The sequence below is a fragment of the Petaurus breviceps genome, unplaced genomic scaffold (assembly GCF_028583685.1).
Source record: "Petaurus breviceps papuanus isolate PSGF00001 unplaced genomic scaffold, PetGlider_PUasm1.0 126, whole genome shotgun sequence".
NCBI lineage: Eukaryota > Metazoa > Chordata > Mammalia > Diprotodontia > Petauridae > Petaurus > Petaurus breviceps.
In genome coordinates this window covers 10,031,454-10,050,758 of record NW_027185655.1, presented here as the reverse complement: position 1 = coordinate 10,050,758, position 19,305 = coordinate 10,031,454, and the positions used below count along the sequence as shown (strand labels likewise).

At 39.7% G+C, this 19,305-nt stretch overlaps 1 protein-coding gene across 2 annotated transcripts in view; it reads right to left on the bottom strand.

Moving 5' to 3' along the window:
- Nucleotides 1-18,485, bottom strand: part of ANXA3 (annexin A3) — a 46,674-nt gene extending 28,189 nt beyond the window's left edge. The window contains exons 1-2 of one of the 2 annotated variants that reach the window (XM_069092767.1): nt 18,287-18,485; nt 13,773-13,825 (exon numbers count right to left, since the gene is read on the bottom strand). In XM_069092767.1, the coding sequence (XP_068948868.1) occupies nt 13,773-13,787 (15 nt within the window). In that variant the 5' untranslated portion in view covers nt 13,788-13,825; nt 18,287-18,485. Of the gene's footprint in view, nt 1-13,772; nt 13,826-17,300; nt 18,171-18,286 lie in introns of those variants that run through there. The other variant, XM_069092773.1, reaches the window with a different exon arrangement.
- Between the last annotated feature and the right edge of the window lie 820 nt (nt 18,486-19,305).

Genomic DNA, 19,305 nt, shown 5'->3' with positions numbered 1-19,305 from the left:
GAGCACAGCGAGTAAGAGCACCGGCTCCAGTGTCGGGATGACCTGGGATCGAATCCAGGCTCAGATACTTAGCACCTACCCAGAAACACCTGGCCATGTAACCTTGAGCAAGTTACATAATCCCAAATGCTTAGGGGCAGCCAGGTGTCTCAGTGAGTAAAAGCACCAGCTCCAGTGTCAGGATGACTTGGGGATCAAATCTGGGCTCAGATACTCAGCACCACACCCAGAAATAACTGGCCGTGTAACCTTGAACAAGTTACTTAACCCCAATTGCTTAAAAAAAAAAAAGAAAAGAGGGACAAATGGTTTTTAACTGTAATTTTTAAAAGTATATTGTTAATGACCAAGCTTGGATATTAACAGTAGAGATAAGAAAATGTATATTCCTCACCTTTTCACAGGAGTGGGAGGCTACTGGTGGTGTTGAACACTGTATGCACTCTCAGACTTAGTTGGTATTTGGTTTGGTTTAGCTAAAATTATTTTCATCTTTTTTTAAATCATTCTTTTTGTTATAAGGAATGGTTGGCTAGAGGCTGGGAGGAGGTGTATTTACAATGAAGGTGATATGAAAAATATATCAATGAAATTTTTAAAAAGGAAAAACAGGACGCTTAAAAAAATAAGACAAATGAAAATAAATATCCATTTGCTGGGTTTTCTCCATTCCTCAATACCTCTTCATAGTATGGCTGTTCTTTCATTATCATAATCAGGTTTCTTTTTAAGCTGTTATGGATGTGACTTCCTTTTTATATAATTCTCTGAGGTTGACTGTTGTCTTGTATTAACATGACTTCATTTGGTCTCTCCTCAAGCGCTTAATATCATTTCTGTGAAAGGCTATTATCTTGTCATTTCAAAGTGAATGGAGAATTAATGTTCCCACAAAGACAAAAAATGAGATACTATGTCTGCTCAGTCAATAGATTAAATTGAGCAATCTGTTTCAATACAATCTAATTGATGAAAAACCCAAACCACTCAAAATACAGAATTTTAGATACTAAGGTAATTATAATTATTCAACAACTGTCTGTCAAGCTACTCTGAACAGAGAACAGGTAAAAGGCTGGTGTTGTCAATAAAATCACTGTGGCACTCTCCCACAATGGCTGATGATGATTTCTTATAATATCCCTGTGCTTGGGTGGTTAGCTTGTCCCTCCATCTGCATGACTCAGTCATTCTCTATTTACCTAGCATAGAATGCTACTTGGTACAAGGAAACAAAGACATAATCAGCTGCTGGTTATTTGAAAATTATGCAAGCAATGCTTCTCATTTTTTTGCCTTTTCCCTTTTGTTTCTGCCACATATTCAACACAGTGAGTACAGAGCTAGAGAAAGAGACCACAGTGATAGTTTTTCCCTACTTGTTAACAGTTCTGAGGTTTGCATTCCGTCCTCCTGACACATTATTGTGCCCTCTTCCAAAGAGCTAGAGGGTAATGGCTATTAATTGACTATGTATATAAAAGAGTCTGTTAATATCATCAAAACTTAAGTTGTAGGTTTCCCACTTTCGAATAATTCCCGAGTCTGGTATGTTGACACAATCAGGGTGGCAAGACTGATGGGGGAGGAAATGGGAGAGCTGAAGGGGAGCAGTTTTTGCTGAGGAGCCCAACAATCTTTTCCTTCTAAAGTTGCCTTTGGGCAATAGATAAAAGCAGGGAAGACTCAGAACCTCTGGACTGGTGTCCCAGCTTCTTTTTTTTTTTTTTTTAGCAGTGTCAAATGCAGACTGGAGTAGCCCACACATATAACTAATTCACTGATTACTCCATGCCTTATACTTATAAGATACTTCACTACAGGTTTCTCTAAGTTCTGATTAAAACCTTTAATCTTTTCACACTAAAGGACATTGTCACATAAAAAAAAATATATAAACTACTCATTTCCTATATGGTGCTATATATCTGCTAGTCCATATTATATATCATGAGAGGACATGGACTGTGTCTCCTGTACTATGTTAAAGGGAGTGGGGAAAAAAGCCAGTGTAAGAGCTACGGAGAGTGCGGAGGTCTTGTTCTCCTAGTGAGTTTTTGTCATGCATCTTTGTTTCCATATATGACATGCATCCATGGGTAAATCTACTGCAACAGGAAATAATGTGTAAGGGTTATGGGATTTAAAGATCTCCCATGCCCCATGGATGTGCTGACATAGCAGAGCAAGAGAAAGTGAAAAGCCGAGCTAACGGTCCTGAGGTTGACAGTTGGTGGCAGTTGCCTTTTTTTTTTTGAGTTAGGACTCCTGATGAGGACTGCCAGGGGCCGGAGCTGCTGGGAGCGCTCTTCCAGGACGCTGGGTGGTTGCTGTGAGTGGGGAGAGGAGGACTTTTGCCTGAGGTAGCCTGTTCTGTTTTAAAGGCTTGAGAATGTGGGTGCTTTCTACTTTATCTACCTGTGCCAATGTCATAACTACTCTGATGGCTTTCACTTTCTGGTTTTGGGACTCAGTCTTTTGGTATCTTAATAAATTTTCTAGTTTATTTCCCCAAATGGCAAACCTGACGTATTTTGTGATGGATAATTATATCAGCATATTTGTAATCTCTATAGGCATTGTGAATATGGCATTGCTGATACATAATGCAAACAGCCTGAAGTCTGGGACATAGAAAACACTAAATCATTTGGGTGGCAATAACCCTCTGTCCACAGCTCCTTCTCTGACAAAGCCTTTTGAGCCCATCCCTATTGACTCAGGTATGCCTCTTCTCAGAAATTCCAAGACTACACTGGTCAATAACGTGACTACTCATTCTGCCATTCTCTCATCTCAGCCCAAAGTGGAGGTCTTAGAAAGAAGACTGTGTACCTGGATTCATGAAGAGGTTTTCTGTTATTAATAGACTTGGACATTGTCAGTGGGGACCAATGGAAAGAGCTCCTAGCAGGTAGCAGGAACAGAAGGCAGTCAGGAGCCTTGTCACTCTAACTCCAGAGCTGGGCTGTAGATCCAGAGTGGACTAAGAAAGGGACCTACATCAAGGCATGGGGCTGATCTGCAAGTGTTTGCCAGGGTAAAGAACAGTCATGGATCTAGCTCACACCTGGCCTTGTATGTTTGGCAAGGTTCAGAATGAGCAGCATCTGTGTGCATCGACCCCCAAGGGGAGGGTCACAGATTTAATGCTCAGTCTGGTCCAAGGCTTGTTTCTAAGTGACCAAGGTAGGCACAATGGGGGAGGGGAGGCTTCAATCCTGTCACTCTGAACTTGCAAACCTTTCCAGCTAGCTAAAAGGGGCTAGGGCCAGCAGAAACTAGAAAGCATGGGAATAAATGGAGTCTTTCTGATAAGTAGAATCTATCTAAAACCATCAGCAAGCATTATCTGTAATGGGGATAAACTAAAAGCCTTCCCATTAAGATCAGTAGTGAAGCAAGCATGTCCATTATTATCACTATTATTCAATATTGTACTAGAAACGCTACTTATAGAAATAAAACAAGAAAAAAGAAATTAAAGGAATAAAAATAGTCAATGAGGAAACAAAACTATCAAATTATATGATGGTATGTTTAGAGAACCCTAGAGTATCAACTAAAAAACTACTGAAACAATCAACAACTTTAGCAAAGTTTCAGGGTATAAAACAAACCCACACAAATCATCAGCTTTTCTATATACTACAAACAAAACCTAGCAGGAAGAGAAAGAAAGAGAAATTCCATTTAAAATAACTGCAGACAACATAGAATACTTGGGAGTCTACCCACCAAGACAAACCTAAGGATAATATGAACACAATTATGAAACATTTTTTACACAAATAAAGACAGATCTAAATAACTGAAGAATATTAATTGCTGAGCCAACATAATAAAAATGACAATATTTTAAGCTAATTTATTTATTCAGTACCATACCAATCAAACTACAAAAGAATTCTTTTATAGAGTTAGAAAAAATAACAAAATTAATTGGAAGAACAAAAGGTCAAGAATATCAAAGGAATAAATGAAAAAAATTGTAAAGAAAGATGGCCTAGCAGTACCATATTTCACACTCTGTTACAAACTAGTAATCATCAAAGTCATCTGGCACTGGCTAAGAAATAAAGTGGTGGATCAGGGGGATATATTAGGTATATAATACACAGAAGTAAATGGTAATAGTAATCTAGTGTTTGAAACCCAAAGATCCAAGCTTTGGGGACAAAAACTCTGACAAAAATCACTGGGAAAACTAGAAAGCAGTTTAGCAGAAACTAGGTATAGACCAACATCTCACATAGTATACCAAAATAAAGTCGAAATGGATAGATGATTTTGACAGAAAGGATAATATCATAAGAAATTTAGGGAAGCATGGAAAAATTTATCTGTCATATCTATGGATAAGGAAAGAATTTATGACTAAATAAATAGGAAAGATCATGAGAAGTAAAATGGATAATTTGGATTACATGAAATTAAAAAGTTTTTGCACAAATAAAATTAATGTAGCCAATTTAGAAGAAAAGCAGGAAATGGGGGGTAATAACAAGTTTATCTGATAAAGGCCTCATTTCTCAAATATATAAGGAACTGAGACAATTTTATAAAAATAAAAGTCATTTTTCAATTGATTAATAGTCAAAGGATATGAACAGGTAATTTTCAGAGGAAATCAAAGCTATTGAGAGTCACATGAAAAAAAATCCTCTAAATTACTATTGAGTAGAGAAATGCAAATGAAAATATCTCTGAGATACCACCTCACACCTATCAAACTGGCTAACATGACAGAAAAGGAAAATGACAAATGCTGGACAGGGATGTGGAAAAATGGGGACACAAATGCACCATTGAAGGAGTTGTGAACTGGTCCAACTATTCTGGAGAACAATTTAGAACCACGTTCAAAGTGCTACAAAAACTGTGCATATCCTTTGACCCAACAATACCACTACAAGGGCTGTATCCAAGAAAGATCAAAGAGAAGGGAAAAGGACTTACTGTATCTCTTTTGTGCTGGCAAAGAATTGGACATCAAGGAGATGCCCATCAATTGAGGAATGGCTGAACAAGTTATGGTACGTGATTGTGATGAAAAATACTGTGCTCTAAGAAATGACAAGCAGGTTGGTTTCAGAAAAATCTATGAAGACTTATATGAACAAAGAGAAATAGATAATAAAATAATAATACTTAAATGTAGATCTTTCATACATAAACTAAAATAATTTTAAAAGAAAGAAATGAAAAAGAAAAAATGAATAAGAAAAAAATCTACCTGAGGAGAGTTTAAGAAAAGTTGGATTTCTAGTGATTATTAAATGGGAATAAAAAGGAAAATACATATATCTTTGCATTCTATAACACTTTTACAAAACTGAAACACTATATTAGGGTATAAAAGTCTCATAAAAATTCAGGAAAACAGAAATATTAACAATATCCTTTTGTGACCATCTGGAGATAACCTGCTTTCAGTTATATTCAGTCAGTCCTGGATATGCACCCGTTACTAGCCTATAGTATTGCTCAATGAGGTGCCATCTGTTTTTTCCCCAAAGTATAAGAGGAAGAGGATTATCACCTATTTATCGTCTACTCTGAGAATATCTACCAATCTTTTTTTCGTCATTCTTGTTCAGGAAGTATTAATCTTGCCTTATGATGATAAATCCTGTGTTTCATTAATATTATACAGATTTTGAATAGGATACTTTCCAAATCTGTTGTCGTGCATTTTATAGGCTTACATTAAATAGCTGTGCTTGAAGAAGACTAAAATATCTGTTACTACTACCTTCATCTATTAAGCTCATTCCAACCTCCAGATTAAAACTTAAAGGTTTCATTCTCTTTCCTGGATCTACATCAAGAACTTTATACTTACTGAGTTCAACTGATATTTATATTTAGATATATTTTATATCCAAATATGTGTATAATACATTTATATATATTTAGATTAGATATGTATATTCAAAATTTTCACATTAATACTCATTACAGATATATTCTTTCTCTGTTTTGACTCTCCTTGGCGTAGATAACAAGACGACATTATAACAGAAAGTATTTTGTGGAATTCCTTCTTTTCCTATTTTTGCAAACAGTTTATTTAATATCCAAATAAATTTTTCTTTGATACTTTATTTTATTTTATTTTTTATAAGCAATTGGGGTTAAGTGACTTGCTCAAGGTTACACGGCCAGTTATTTCTGGGTGTGGTGCTGAGTATCTGAGCCTGGATTTGATCCAGGTCATCCCGACACTGGAGCCAGTGCTCTTACTTGCTGAGCCACCTGGCCGCCCCTTTCTTTGATATTTTAATAAGATTTCACAAGATGGAGCATGACAGAGAGTTTTTCAGTGGAGTCACATAGCTTAATTTTATCCTTGTACATCAAGGGATTAATAGGATATTTTGTTTTGATCTCTTCTTTAATGTGGAAGTCACATTTAGTTCTATTTAGAGACGTTGATGGATTTAAGACTAAGATCAGAGTAGACTTAAAGCAGAACCATAATGGACTTAAATTGTCTTCATGAGAAAATGTTTTATATGAATTCTTGCTGACATATTTGTGTTGGTGGTGTTTTAAATAGAGAATGGTTTTTTAGAGGAAAAGTGGCATAACAATGGCAGCAGCAGCTAGTAAGGACTAGGACTTTAAGGTCTATAAAGTGCTTTATGCATGCCAACTCTATTGTTCTTGGCAACAACCCTGGAAAGTAGGTGCTACTGTTGTGCTCATTTTACTGATAAGCAAACTGAAGATAGTGCAGGCTAAGCGACTTGCCCAGGGTCATACAGTTAGGGGACATATGAGGCAGAATTTGAATTCAGGTCTCCCTGACTCCAAGCGCTGTACTACCTTGCTGCTTTATCAAGGTAAACAAAGAATACTCCTAAGGAAAAAGCATCAAACACCTAACATCAATTCTAAATGTCCTTTTTTCTAACTACCCCTAAATCTTGTGAGAGAGGTACTAACCCCATTGAACTGGTCGAGAAACTGAGGTTTAGAAAAGTTAAGTCACTTCTCAAGGTAAAATAGTGGCAGTAACAGGATTTTAATGCAGATGTGCCTGACCCCTAAATCCAACACTCAATTGCTCTATAACTGCCTTAAAGGAGCAGAATCATTCTTGAATTAGAGTTACAGAATCAAGGAATGTTAGAGATGAAAGGGGCCTTAATGATCAGCAAGTTCAATATCTCATCCCCATTTTGTTGATGGATTAAATAAGGCCTGGAGGAGGGGGCAGCTAGGTGGCACAGTGAATAGAGCACCGACCCTGGAGTCAGGAAGACCTGAGTTCAAATCTGGCCTCAGACACTTGACACACTTACTAGCTGTGTGACCTTGGGCAAGTCACTTAACCCCAATTGCATTGCCTTCCCTCCTCAAAAAAAAAAAAAAATAAGGCCTGAGAAGGTTAAATAACTAACTACATGGAACAGTAGCTATATCCTCACTCCCACTTCAGAGTTCTTTTCACCATGCCATATTGGTTGCAAATTGTTTGAAACATTTGCAATAAATGCCAAAAAAAAAATAAATTGTCATGGTAAAAGGGCATCTCTTAGTCTGTGCCTCTGAATGCTTTTAGCAGTCCTTGAAAACAACGACAATGAAACCAAACCCACCCAACAAATCAGGAATTCCTTTCTGGGTGAGGAGGAAGAAGGGCTAAATAATGAACTCTTTGTTTTAGGAATGTTGGCTGAGGGAAAGGCAAACAAAGCTTTTTGCACTGCTGTCTTCTCTCTTGCTCACTGTCATGCCTGCAATCTGAGCCAGCTTTTAGTTTCTATTCACTGCAAACTAAATTCCTGGATAGTACATTCCTGAGATCACCAAATTCTCATGCAGTGACCTAAGTTAGTATTGTTCCCAGAAACAATCATCAAAAAAAATTGTGTTTGGGCAGAGTTCCACCTTCTTTAGACAGGAACTCTCCATGTTTTGGGTTACATACATGTTCTAGGGAGAAAACTGAATCTAAAGCCAACCTCCCTGCCCCGTCCCCACCCCCCAACAACAAAACCTAAGGACTGTATGAGAGTAACAGCTAAGTCTCTTTTTCTTCTTGCAAATATAGGTTCTCTTTCCCCTCTACCCATTTCTAAATGATCTTTTTTGATTAAAAAAAAATCATTTTTGTGACAAAAAGGACATCGTTAGGAAGGTGAGATGAGGGTGGAGGGAAGAGCTTGTGTGGGGTAGTGGAAAGATTGTGGGATTTGAAATCTGAGGACTGGTATTTGAATACTGTTCCTCCAAGTTGAAACCACTGTAACTTGGGCAAGTCATTTTATTCATTCATTCAATAAATATTTATTAAACCCCTACTATGTGTCAGGAACTTTGCTAAGCACTGGGGACACAAAAAGAGGCAAAAGCAGAACCAGGAGAACATTGTACACAGTCACAATCACATTGTGTGATGAACAACCTTGGTAGACTTAGCTTTTGTCAGTAGTGCAAGGATCTTAGACAACTCCAAAAGGTTCGATGGAAAATGCTATCCACATCCAGAGAAAAACTACGGAGTCTGAACTATATGGATGGAACTATACGATTTGCTTTCCTTTTCTTTTATTGTTTTGTTTCTTCTTTCTTGTGGTTTCTCCTATTTAGTTCTAATTCTTCCTTACAACATGACTAATGTGAAAGCATGTTTAATATGAATATATGAGTAGAGCCTATACCGGATTGCATGCCATCTTGGGGAGAGGGGAGGAGAAAGAGGGGGAGAAAATTTAAAGCTCAAAATCTTATGGAAGTGAATGTTGAAAACTAAAATTTATTTATTTATTTATTTTTAAGAAGCTAAAGATTATTAACAGATGCTAAAAGGGAGGGGGGGTAGGCAAAAGACAATTACTGCCCTAAGAAACTTATAATCTAATTGAGGAGACTACACACACACACACACACACACACACGCACACGCACATACACACACATGCATAAGCATATATATTTGTGTATATACATAAATATGTTTGTATATATACATAAATATATATAATTATATTTATACACACACATGTGTATGTAAACATACAGAGCAAGCTATATATAAGATAAATAGAAAATAACTAAAAAGAAAAGCACTAGAATTAAGAAAGTTTAGGGGAGCTTTCCTAGACTTCAGTGTTCTCATCTGAAAAATAAAGAGGCTAGACTATAAAATCACTAGGGTAACTCTGAATTCTAAATCCTATTATCTTAAGGGTGACTGCTGTCCCCTAAGGGGGGGGGCATATGCTTGGAAATTCAGTGATGCCTGAGAGATATCACTGTGATTGGCAGATTGCCCCACTCTCATACTATGCTGTACAAAGGGGCCACTGGGTTTATAGAATTCAACAAACATTTGAGAAAATCAAAACCAAAATTCACAAGAGTACAACAATGTCAAAATGGCTACAGGCAAAGCATCAAAGAAATATGTGAAATTGGTCTCAGGCTCAAAAAATAATTCCTGGAAAGGCTCAAAAAAGGATTTTCAAAATCAAATAAGAGAGGTAGAGGAAAAACTAGCAAAAAAGAAATGATAGTAATGCAAGAAAATCATGAAAAAAAACAACTTGATAAAGGAAGTACAAAAATGGAAAAAATGTACAAAAATTCACTGAAGAAGAAAAGAATTCCTGAAAAGTATAATTGGCCAAATGGAAAAGAAATTACAAAAGTGCACTGAATAAAATAATTCCTTAAAAATTAGAATTAAGCAAATGAAAATTAATGACTTTATGAAAAAAATCAAGAAACAAACAAAATCAAAAGAATGAAAAAATAAAAGAAAATGGGAAATATCTCCTTGGATCAATAATTGACCTGGTAAATAGATCCTGGAGAGATAATTTAAGAATTTAAGATTTATTTAACTACCAGAAAGCCAGGATAAAAAAAAAAAAAAACACTAGTCTAGATCAAGAAATTATCAAGGAAAACTGCCCTGATATTCTAGAACCAGAAGGGAAAAAAGACATTTGAAAGAATCCACTGATCACCTCCAGAAAGAGATCCCAAAATGAAAACTCCCAGGAATATTATAGCAAAATTCCAGAGCTCCCAGGACAAGAAGAAAATACTGCAGGTAATCGGAAGGAAACAATTCATGTGGAAAGAAGTCCAGTTTATAATGACATGGGGACTTTACAACTATCTGTAGAGAGTTTGTATGGATGGAAAACACTTCCTCTAAGAGAATGTTATGCTTCCATGGATAACAGGCCATCTCAGGAGAAAGGAAATTTGTGCTCTTGTGGGCAACCAAAACCTAGAAGTGAACGGGCACTGATCCAAAGAGGGCATTGCATGGTGAATGGGAAAGAGAAGGATCATGGGGAGGGATCACACATCAGCTTTAAATGAAGATGTTTCCTCTTTCCCACTAGCTACCATTTCCTTCCCACCTTTACTAATTATCCTGTATTTATGAATTTATTTTGTAGAAATTTTGCATAAACTTTAGCTGTTTCCCCCGATAAAATATAAACTGCTTGAAGGTAAGGACTATTTTCATTTTTCTGTCTGTATCTCTAGCTCCTAGTGCTCAGTTACAGGTACTTAATAAACACTTATTAATTGATTAATTTAAAAGAGTATTTAATTTAATAATTAATTATGTAAATATATAACATAATAATTCTATATTATATTATAGATGTTAATATCACATAACATAATTAAATAACAAATTAATTAAATTAGAGCAGGATGGTTTGACACTCAACTCACTGGTGGTATAAGTTCTATGGGTTGCTAACATCTTTGTTGTACCTGGAGTCTGTAACATATGAAAATAGGATTTGTAGTTTTTGCTGCAATGTGAACATTTCAGTATTTAACTGACTGTTTCCAAACTACTAGGAAGCAAAATTTTTCCTATAAAATCTGACCAAACATAGTGAGTCTCACTGGAGACTTCCCTAGAATTCTTTAGAATATGCCAGGGGTAAGGAATTGAGAAGAGAATTGGCACCACTCTGACAGTGCTGAATGTGATTCAAGAAGAATGGGGTCAAAATGGGGTCAAGAAGCCACTTGGGCCCGTCCAGCTCATTTCTCCAAGAGTGGCCTGCCTAAATAACTCCTTCACCATTGCCATTGCGCAAGTGACAAAGTTGTTATCCTTCCGATACTGACAAACTGAAAAACAAAGGCTCTGCCTGGGACTGGGGAGAGCTCATGGGAGATGGGGGAAATGCTGTGGTCCTATATTCTGGGAACATGGGGACAGTGGCCCGGAAAGCTATCCCTTTGCTCCACTGTGAAGTCTGGCTGTCCCAGAAGCTCCAATGACTGGGCACAATGGAAAAGGGCAGAAGCCGTTCCATTTTTATCTTTCTATGCCCAAAGCCAAGCAGCTGCCTAGAACATAGTAGGCACTCAATAAGTAGTCTTGATAGTCCAACATCACACCAATAGTAAGTGGCAGAGCTGGGATTTGAACACCCATAACAACCAATCCGGCCCTTTACCTCTTAAAGCCTCCATTCCTTTGGTCATAAAACAGGGATCCCTGTATTACCTGCCTCACAGTGACATCATGAGGAACATATTTTGCAAGATCTTGAAGTACAATAGAAACAGGTCAGATGATCATAGGATCCTAAAGCCATTGGATTGTGAGGTTGGAGCTGTCAGGGCCCTTGGAAGCCGTCACATCGACCCCTTTCATTTCACTGATGAGGAAACTGAGGCTTTGAGAGCATTTAAGTGACTTCCCCTGGATTACACAGCTGGTAGCGACAGTGACAGTGATGGCATCTTGGGCTCACATTGGGGTGGCCTTCCATTGATCTGTACAGCCACTGACCCCAAGAGTTTAAGAAGCACTGTGTGATGAATTCATCTGAATCATCCCTGCAAAACTTCTCTCACTCCCCGTGTCCTTCCAAGCATCTTCTTGGCCCTTGCTGCATGGTCATCTGTAACATTTTCTCTGGATGTAAAGTCTAATTCTTCCTCAGCTTCCTGTAAAGGACCCTTTGTGTACTGGCCAAGCCTTATTTTTTCCTAATATTTACTCAAAGAAGAAATACTGCGTGTTTGTACACCAGCCAGGAAGCTGCAACCACCCTGATAAGGAAGGTCCTGATCAAAATAGGAAAAAGGCCCAGATTAGCTGAACCACAAAAAAGCAAAGCCCCACAAGACACGTAATTATATATAACTTTCAGTCCTGGGGTAAAAGATACTACCACCCCAAAGGAACATATACTGTGTGCATATGCATATAAGATATCATAACATAAGTCAATGTTTATAAATGTTTAGGGTCACACAGCTAGTAAGTGTCAAGTGTCTGAGGCTGGATTTGAACTTAGGTTCTCCTGACTCCACCTAGCTGTCCCTATATATGAGTTTAAAGTAGTCATATGGACAGAAAGCAGCTAGGGGGTGTAGTACATAGACCACTGGCTCTAAATTCAGGAGGACCTGAATTCAAATCCAGTTTCAGGCACTTACTAGCTGTGGGACCCTGGACAATTCATTTAACCCTGTTTGCCTCAGTTTCCTCATCTGTAAAATGAGCTGGAGAAGGAAATGCCAAACTTCTCCAGTATCTCTGCTAAAAAAAACCTCAAATGGGGTCACATAGAGTCAGAAATGACTGAAAACAATTGAACAAGGACAAATTGAACAGAAGGGCAGCTGCCCATAGGGACAGTAGGCAAAGCTAGATATCCCAGACAATACTGAGCTAGGGAAACGGACAGAGGCCCCACCTTATTTTCATAGTTAGGATTCTTGCTAAGAGCCACTATTCTAACAGGCCATGAAGGTAGCAAGAATTGAGAAACCCTAGATGTTCCTGTCCCCAGTCTCTCTCCCAGACTTCCCACCCTCTTCCTTGACCTGAAATTTCTCCCATCAGTGTCATCACTCTAAGTTACACAGCAAAAAACAGAGCCATTTTTTTCTAGAATATCATTGGCAATGCATATATGCGTTATCACAACTTTAGACAGAGCACCCTTCTCTTCCAGTCCTCCTTTTAATACGATCGCTTCTATATTCATCTCTCACCAGCTTTATTCTTTCCACTCCCTTAGAGCATCACCTCTCACTTGGACAAGAGCCTCCTAACTGGACTCAAGTATCTCCCTTCTCCAAGCCAGCTTCCACTCAGCTGCCTAGATGATATTCTTAAAACTCAGATCTGACCACTTCATACTCTTCCTCAGAAATCTCCATTGGCTCATAGTGGATAATACATTTAAAACTGGATCCTCAGACTTCATCAAGCGGCCAGATTCTAGTCCAAGCCCTCCTGTTCTCCGTCTTTCCCAAGGTCTCTTGACCTCTACTATTCTTCTCTCCTTTGTCTTCCTTCTCTATCCGACTCCCCCTTTTTTTTAACTAACCCCACTTTCTGCAATTTCTAAGCCATCCACTCCCTTGCTTCCTTCTATTTCTTTCTCCTGAGATAACAGACAGAAATAAATGAGAATATGGGTGCCATATAGCAAAAAGCCTGCAGAACCAAGTAGTCACTTGCTTAATAAATGCTAATTATCTTGAATTTATGAGCCATCCCTGTTTGTAGCCTGTATGGTCCATCTCACAGAATGGGCTTTTTATTTTCTTTTGTTTTGAAAATTACTCTCTTTGATATATGGTTAGCTTTCTTTGAAATACTTCTGATTTATTATCCCAAAGGAACTTTCTTATAGACTTCCCCCTTTTTTTATCTGGATGGGCAAGGGTGGAAAGAAGGGCCAGGAAAAAAGGGATTCTTTGGCCAAAGATCTCACATCTAAATTCTGAAGAATACTTTGGTCTCTACTCACCCACACTGATGCCATGATATCCCACTTTCACTTCAAGCTGAGGACTGACCCACCTATGAAAAAAGGGAAACTCAATAAAGTATAAATACTATAACTCCAAGGTGGATTAATCCCTACACCACCTTTTTCTCTTTTCCCCTCAAATAATCGGAAGATAAAATGGAATTTTTTTCAGAAGGCTAAAGAAAAAATTTAACTGAAATATTAAATTATTGATATATTTCTTTATTCATTCCCCAAAAACATTTCTTGCACAACTGGTCCATGCACAGAAGATGAAGACATAAACCTTGAGTCTGAGGACTTTGCAAATTTATCTTCTTCTATAATATAGAATAAAATTCAATTAAATGATGCTGATCCCCAATTTCCCTTTCCAAAGGTCAGACCAAACAGTCCCATGTGATCTGCTCAGGTCACAACTATCTTCACTTTGACTCCTTTGGGCCCTAACCAAGAGTTTTTTTAATTGATTCAGAAACCTCCATTAATAATTCTCATAGTGCAACAGGAATGTTTTCTCCCTCAATGTCTTATGCTATGACATAGAATAAAAAAGTCAGGTTTTTCAGCAGAAGGATACCCTATACTGAATCTCACTAAGATTTTTACCATGCTAACAAAGAACACAATTCCTGGAAGGAGTCCTGGCAAAGAATCCAAGGCATATTTCCCAAGAGAATCCATTATTTAAGCACACTTACTGGGTCATTTTCAAATCTGGTTGAGAAATTAAAATACTTTCTCCCTGGTCCAGGAACTATTTTGAAATATCCAATGACTTTTAACATACCCTTCCTGCCCCTGCCACCTACCCCAGAAATTAACAGAAAAAAGCACTACAAATTCTTTGCATAAAATAAGTTTTGAATTGGAAGGTTAAAAAGAATTTTAGTCTAATGCTAATGAAACACCATGCAGTTTGGAAAGAGCATTAGTTCTGGAGTCAGGAAGACTCATCTTTGTGAGTTCAAATCTGGCCTCAGATACTTACTAGCTTTGTGATCTTGGGCAAATCACTTGACCCTTTTGCCTCAGTTTCCTCATCTGTAAAATGGGCTGGAGAAGGAAATGGTAAACCCCTCCAGGATCTTTGTCAAGAAAACCCCAAATGGTTTCACAGAGTCAGACACAACTGAAACAAACAAGAGTCTAACACTATACAGCACTCTGTTCCATCATGGAACAGGCTTAATACTTATTAGTCCTGTGACCAGGAGCAAGCCACCTGACCCCTACAGAGAATAATATTTGGACTACTGACCTCCCAGGGATGTTGTGAGGGAGACAGTTAGTAGGGATGGATGATGGGGAACAAGCATTTGTTAAGGACTCTATGCTGTGTTTTACAGATGTCTCATTCCATTGGCAAATTCTGAATATATACAAATGTTATTGTTATTGTCCCATCTACTCCAGGAGCAGAGGAGTGACATTATTTGATAACATCTTTATTAAAACTAAACTTATCCAACCAGTATATAGTAAGTGTCTACTATTCACAAGGCACTGTGCTAGGTACAGGGAATAAAAAGACTAAGTTTAATCAGCAGAATGGATTAGAGGAAGAATAGACTGGAGTCCCAGAGACAGCTTTCTCATCACCCCCACCCTCCCATATCCAACTGGGTGACAAGTCCTGTCAATTTTGCCTTCCCTACATTTCTTGTTTAGGTCCCCTTCTGACACTACCGTCACTCTAAGGGATTATTACAATAGCCTGTTGGTGAGTCTACCAGCCTCAAGTCTTTCCCCATCCCAGTCCATCATCTACTCAGCTCTTAAATTAATCTTCCTTAAGTATATATCTGACCACATTACCCTGCTGTTCAATCAATTCTAATAGCTTACTAGCTGTGTGCCCCCAGTCAAGTCACTTAACCCTCTGTTTCCTTATTTGTAAAATGAGCTGGAGAAGGAAATGGCAAACCACTCCAGTATCTTTGCCAAGAAGATCCCATATGGGATCATGAAGTGTTGGACATGACTAAAATATGAGTCAACATTTGGCTTTGAAAGGCCTTTATAACCTACCCTGTGCCCCCCGCCAGCTAGAACGATACTGGGTTAGTTCAGGTAACAGAATCAAGTCAATGGCAGTAGTAAAAACAAAAAAGATGCTGGATACTGGAGATATTAAAGAAATAGGACTGATAGGGCTTGATGGCCTTACATGTGGGAGATGAGAATGAAAAGTCAGAGATGATGCTAGATATACGTCACTAGGAGAAGAGTGATGCCATTAGTGAAAATCCAAAACTCTAGAGGAGAAATAGGTTTGGGGAATGACAGTGTTCAGTATGGGACAGCAGAGTTTGAGCCACCAACAAGATGTCCAGGAGGCAGCTAGAAATTCATGTTTGAAGCTCTGAAGAGAGGTAGAGATGATGGGCATCATTCACAGGGATATGATCCCTGAAGCTGATAAAATGAATGAGATCAGCAAGGGAGAGAGATCCTGTAGCCAGGCAGGAGAACTCAGGGGAGCCAGCCAGGATTACTTACAAAGAGAGATAAGGAGAGAACATAGGTGGTGGGAGGAATGGAGGAAGCCAAGGATGGAGACAGAGGAGGGGCCAGAGAAGTAGGAAAAGCATCAATGGAATGTGATGTCATGAAAGCCAAGAGGAGAGATAAAGGGGAGGAAAGAAGAAATCTACTCTTTTTTTTTTTTTTTTTGAGACTGGTCTCCTTGTCCCATCCAGGCTGGAAATTCAGTGGCCACTCACAGATCCCATCTCAGGACTGATCGGCATGGGCATTTTAACCAGGATCAGTTTGCCCCTCCTTAGGCAGCGTGGTGGTCCCCACCTCTCGGGGGCTCACTGTATTGGTGCAGACAACCAATTGACTTTAGCCCTACTGTAATTCAAAAGCCCCAAACTCAAGCCATCCACCATCCTCAGCCTCCCCCAGAAACAAAGGTTTAGTCATGTGCCATGACAATGGCCAGGCTACTTTTTAAGGTAAGAAAATCGATGGGGACCTTAGGGTTGTAGGAGCTGAGGGGAAGGTTTTTAGGGTAAACTAAGGGAGTCATGAGCAGGAACAAAGAAGACAGTAGAGAGCTCAAAGATTAACTAGAGAGGTCCTTGATAAGGACATGGAAGAGGATGGGATCAATGGCCCTGGGGAAAAGGTTCTTGGTAAAAAAAAAAAAAGTACTTGTTTAGGAGTCAATGGTAAAAATATGAAAAAAAAGTTTTCAACTGTTAGGTTGAGTGCTAGATTTGAAGGCCTCAAATCTCAGCTCTGCCACTTCTGTGAGACACTGGGTAAGTCACATAAAAAAACCCCACAACCAACCCTGTCTAAGCCTCAGTTTCCCCATCTGTAAAATGAAAGGGTTGGCTTAGATGACCCCTAAACCCAATCTCCCTCATCCCCTAGCCTAGTGACATATGCCTACATCTCCTAAATGTTGGCCCTCATCACATAGTATAGTGACAGTACATAGTAGGCACTTTATAAATTATGCACAGACAGAGAAATAAACCACATGGGAATACATTGAAACCATAAGCTTACCTTGCAAGCTTTACTGTCTAAATTGTTATTACCAACTGAGGACTAAAGATTTAGAGTCTTGGGGATAATTCCAAGTCAGCAAGGGTCAAACGGATTTTTTTTTCCAAATGAATTTTTTTTTAAATGAAACTGGTTAAATATTTGTATTTAGTAAGCTCACGAACAGGTAATCCTGAAATGAATGTGCTCATTCTTCCTCCTCCACCCCTATTTCCCAACCAGCCTGGGTCAGAAAAGGCGGCTTTGTGGTGTATTTTCTCCCACTCCCTTCCTTTCCAGGCTGGGCTTTCCTGTAGTGATGCAACGGTCTAGGAGTGGCCAGCAGCGGCTCGCGAAGGCTTCTTTCCCATTTCCGTGGGTGATCCCATGGGCTGAGCTGCTGCTTTCTCTGGCGTCCCTCGAGGCTAGCCTTTTCCAGTCTCTATGGAATGCAAAGGGATGCTGGCCTCGCCCCGGCCAGGACCCGCTCCTAGGCTCTCCCACAGGCCCCCAACGCCACCAACTGCAGTCAATTACCCCGATTCTCAAACTTAGAAATAAGAACTCGGCATTCAAGGAGAACGCGAGGCGGCTGATGTTTCTGCGACTTTTTTTAAAAAGTGAATTTCTCCAAGAAAAAAAGATGTCCTCTCCCATTTCCCCTCACTGTCAGTCCCCTCCTTTTTTCCTCTTTCGTCTACACTGACGGGCACCCTCCTCCACATCTATCGTTGTAGCTGGGTGGGCGGCGTGCCAGGCGCCCAGCCAGCGGGCAGTCTTCCTAAGGAAAAGAATTCTCCGATTCCCTGCATTCCTCTGACCCCGCGATGAGCTCGGAGCCCCCCATTCTCCTTCCCATCCCCTAGCACTCCCACACTTGGGGACCTGGGACGGTGTCCCGACCGAGGCTCCCAGGTGAGAAGGCAAACTCCGCAGTCTGGAGTCCAAGGGCACCAACGGGCAGAGCCCGGCCGGGCACCGTGCTCCGATCCAAGGCCCCCGCTTACCCTTTAAAGTGTCCACGGGACTCAGGAAGCCGCTAGCAGGGACCGACGAGACGGGAGCAGAGTCTGGCGGGCGGGGAGGCAGCCTGGGTGAGTCCCGGAGGCCAGTGCCCCTCCCCTTCCGCGAGTCAGTGACCCTCAGGCTCCACCTGCTTGGGCCAGGAACCTGCGCCTTTCTCAACCTACGGGTGGCGGCCCTGCCCACCCTACCCCACCTCCCCTGCTTCCCTAGGCTCCCCCCCCCCCCGCCCCTGTTTTCCTGGCCACTCGCCACCCCCTGCTTTCCAGCCCTTCTCTACCTCCTGACCTCCGCCACTCTTACATGCCTTTCCTCTGGACCTCTCCCCAGGACTCTTCGTTAAGCTAGCATTGTGCATCTTTTCATTCATCTAGCAAGTAATCAGACCACGGGCATTCATTAAGCACCTGGTGCATGCCAGATGCTGGATATTCAAGACCAGAGTGAAATGATCTCAGTCCTCAAGTCAATAAATACTTACCAAGCCCTATTATGTGCTAGGCACTATGCTAAGTGCTGGGGACACTGAGGCAAAAGACAAGTCTGCCCTCAAGGGACTCACAATCTAATGAGGGCGACAATATGAAACAACTATGTACAAAATATAGACGGGATAAGTTAGAAATCAAGTGAGGGAAGGCACTGGAAATTGTTGAACTATTATACTTTATTTCAACATTCATTTTTTTTTAGAATTTTGACTTCCAAATTCTCTCCCTTTTCTGTCCCTCCCCCATCCACTGAGAAGGCAAGTAATATGATATCGATTATATAAATGACGTGTGGAGAACATTTCCGTATTAGCCATGCTGCAGCCCCAAAAAATAAAGTAAGTGAAAAAAAGTATATTTCCATCTGCATTCAGAATTCAGTTCTCTCTGGAGGCGGATAGCATTTTTCATCATGAAATTTGGAATTGTCTTGGGTCATTGTATTGCTTAACTCAAGTAGCTAAGTCTTTCACAGTTGATCATTACGATGTTGCTGTTATTGTGTATGTTCT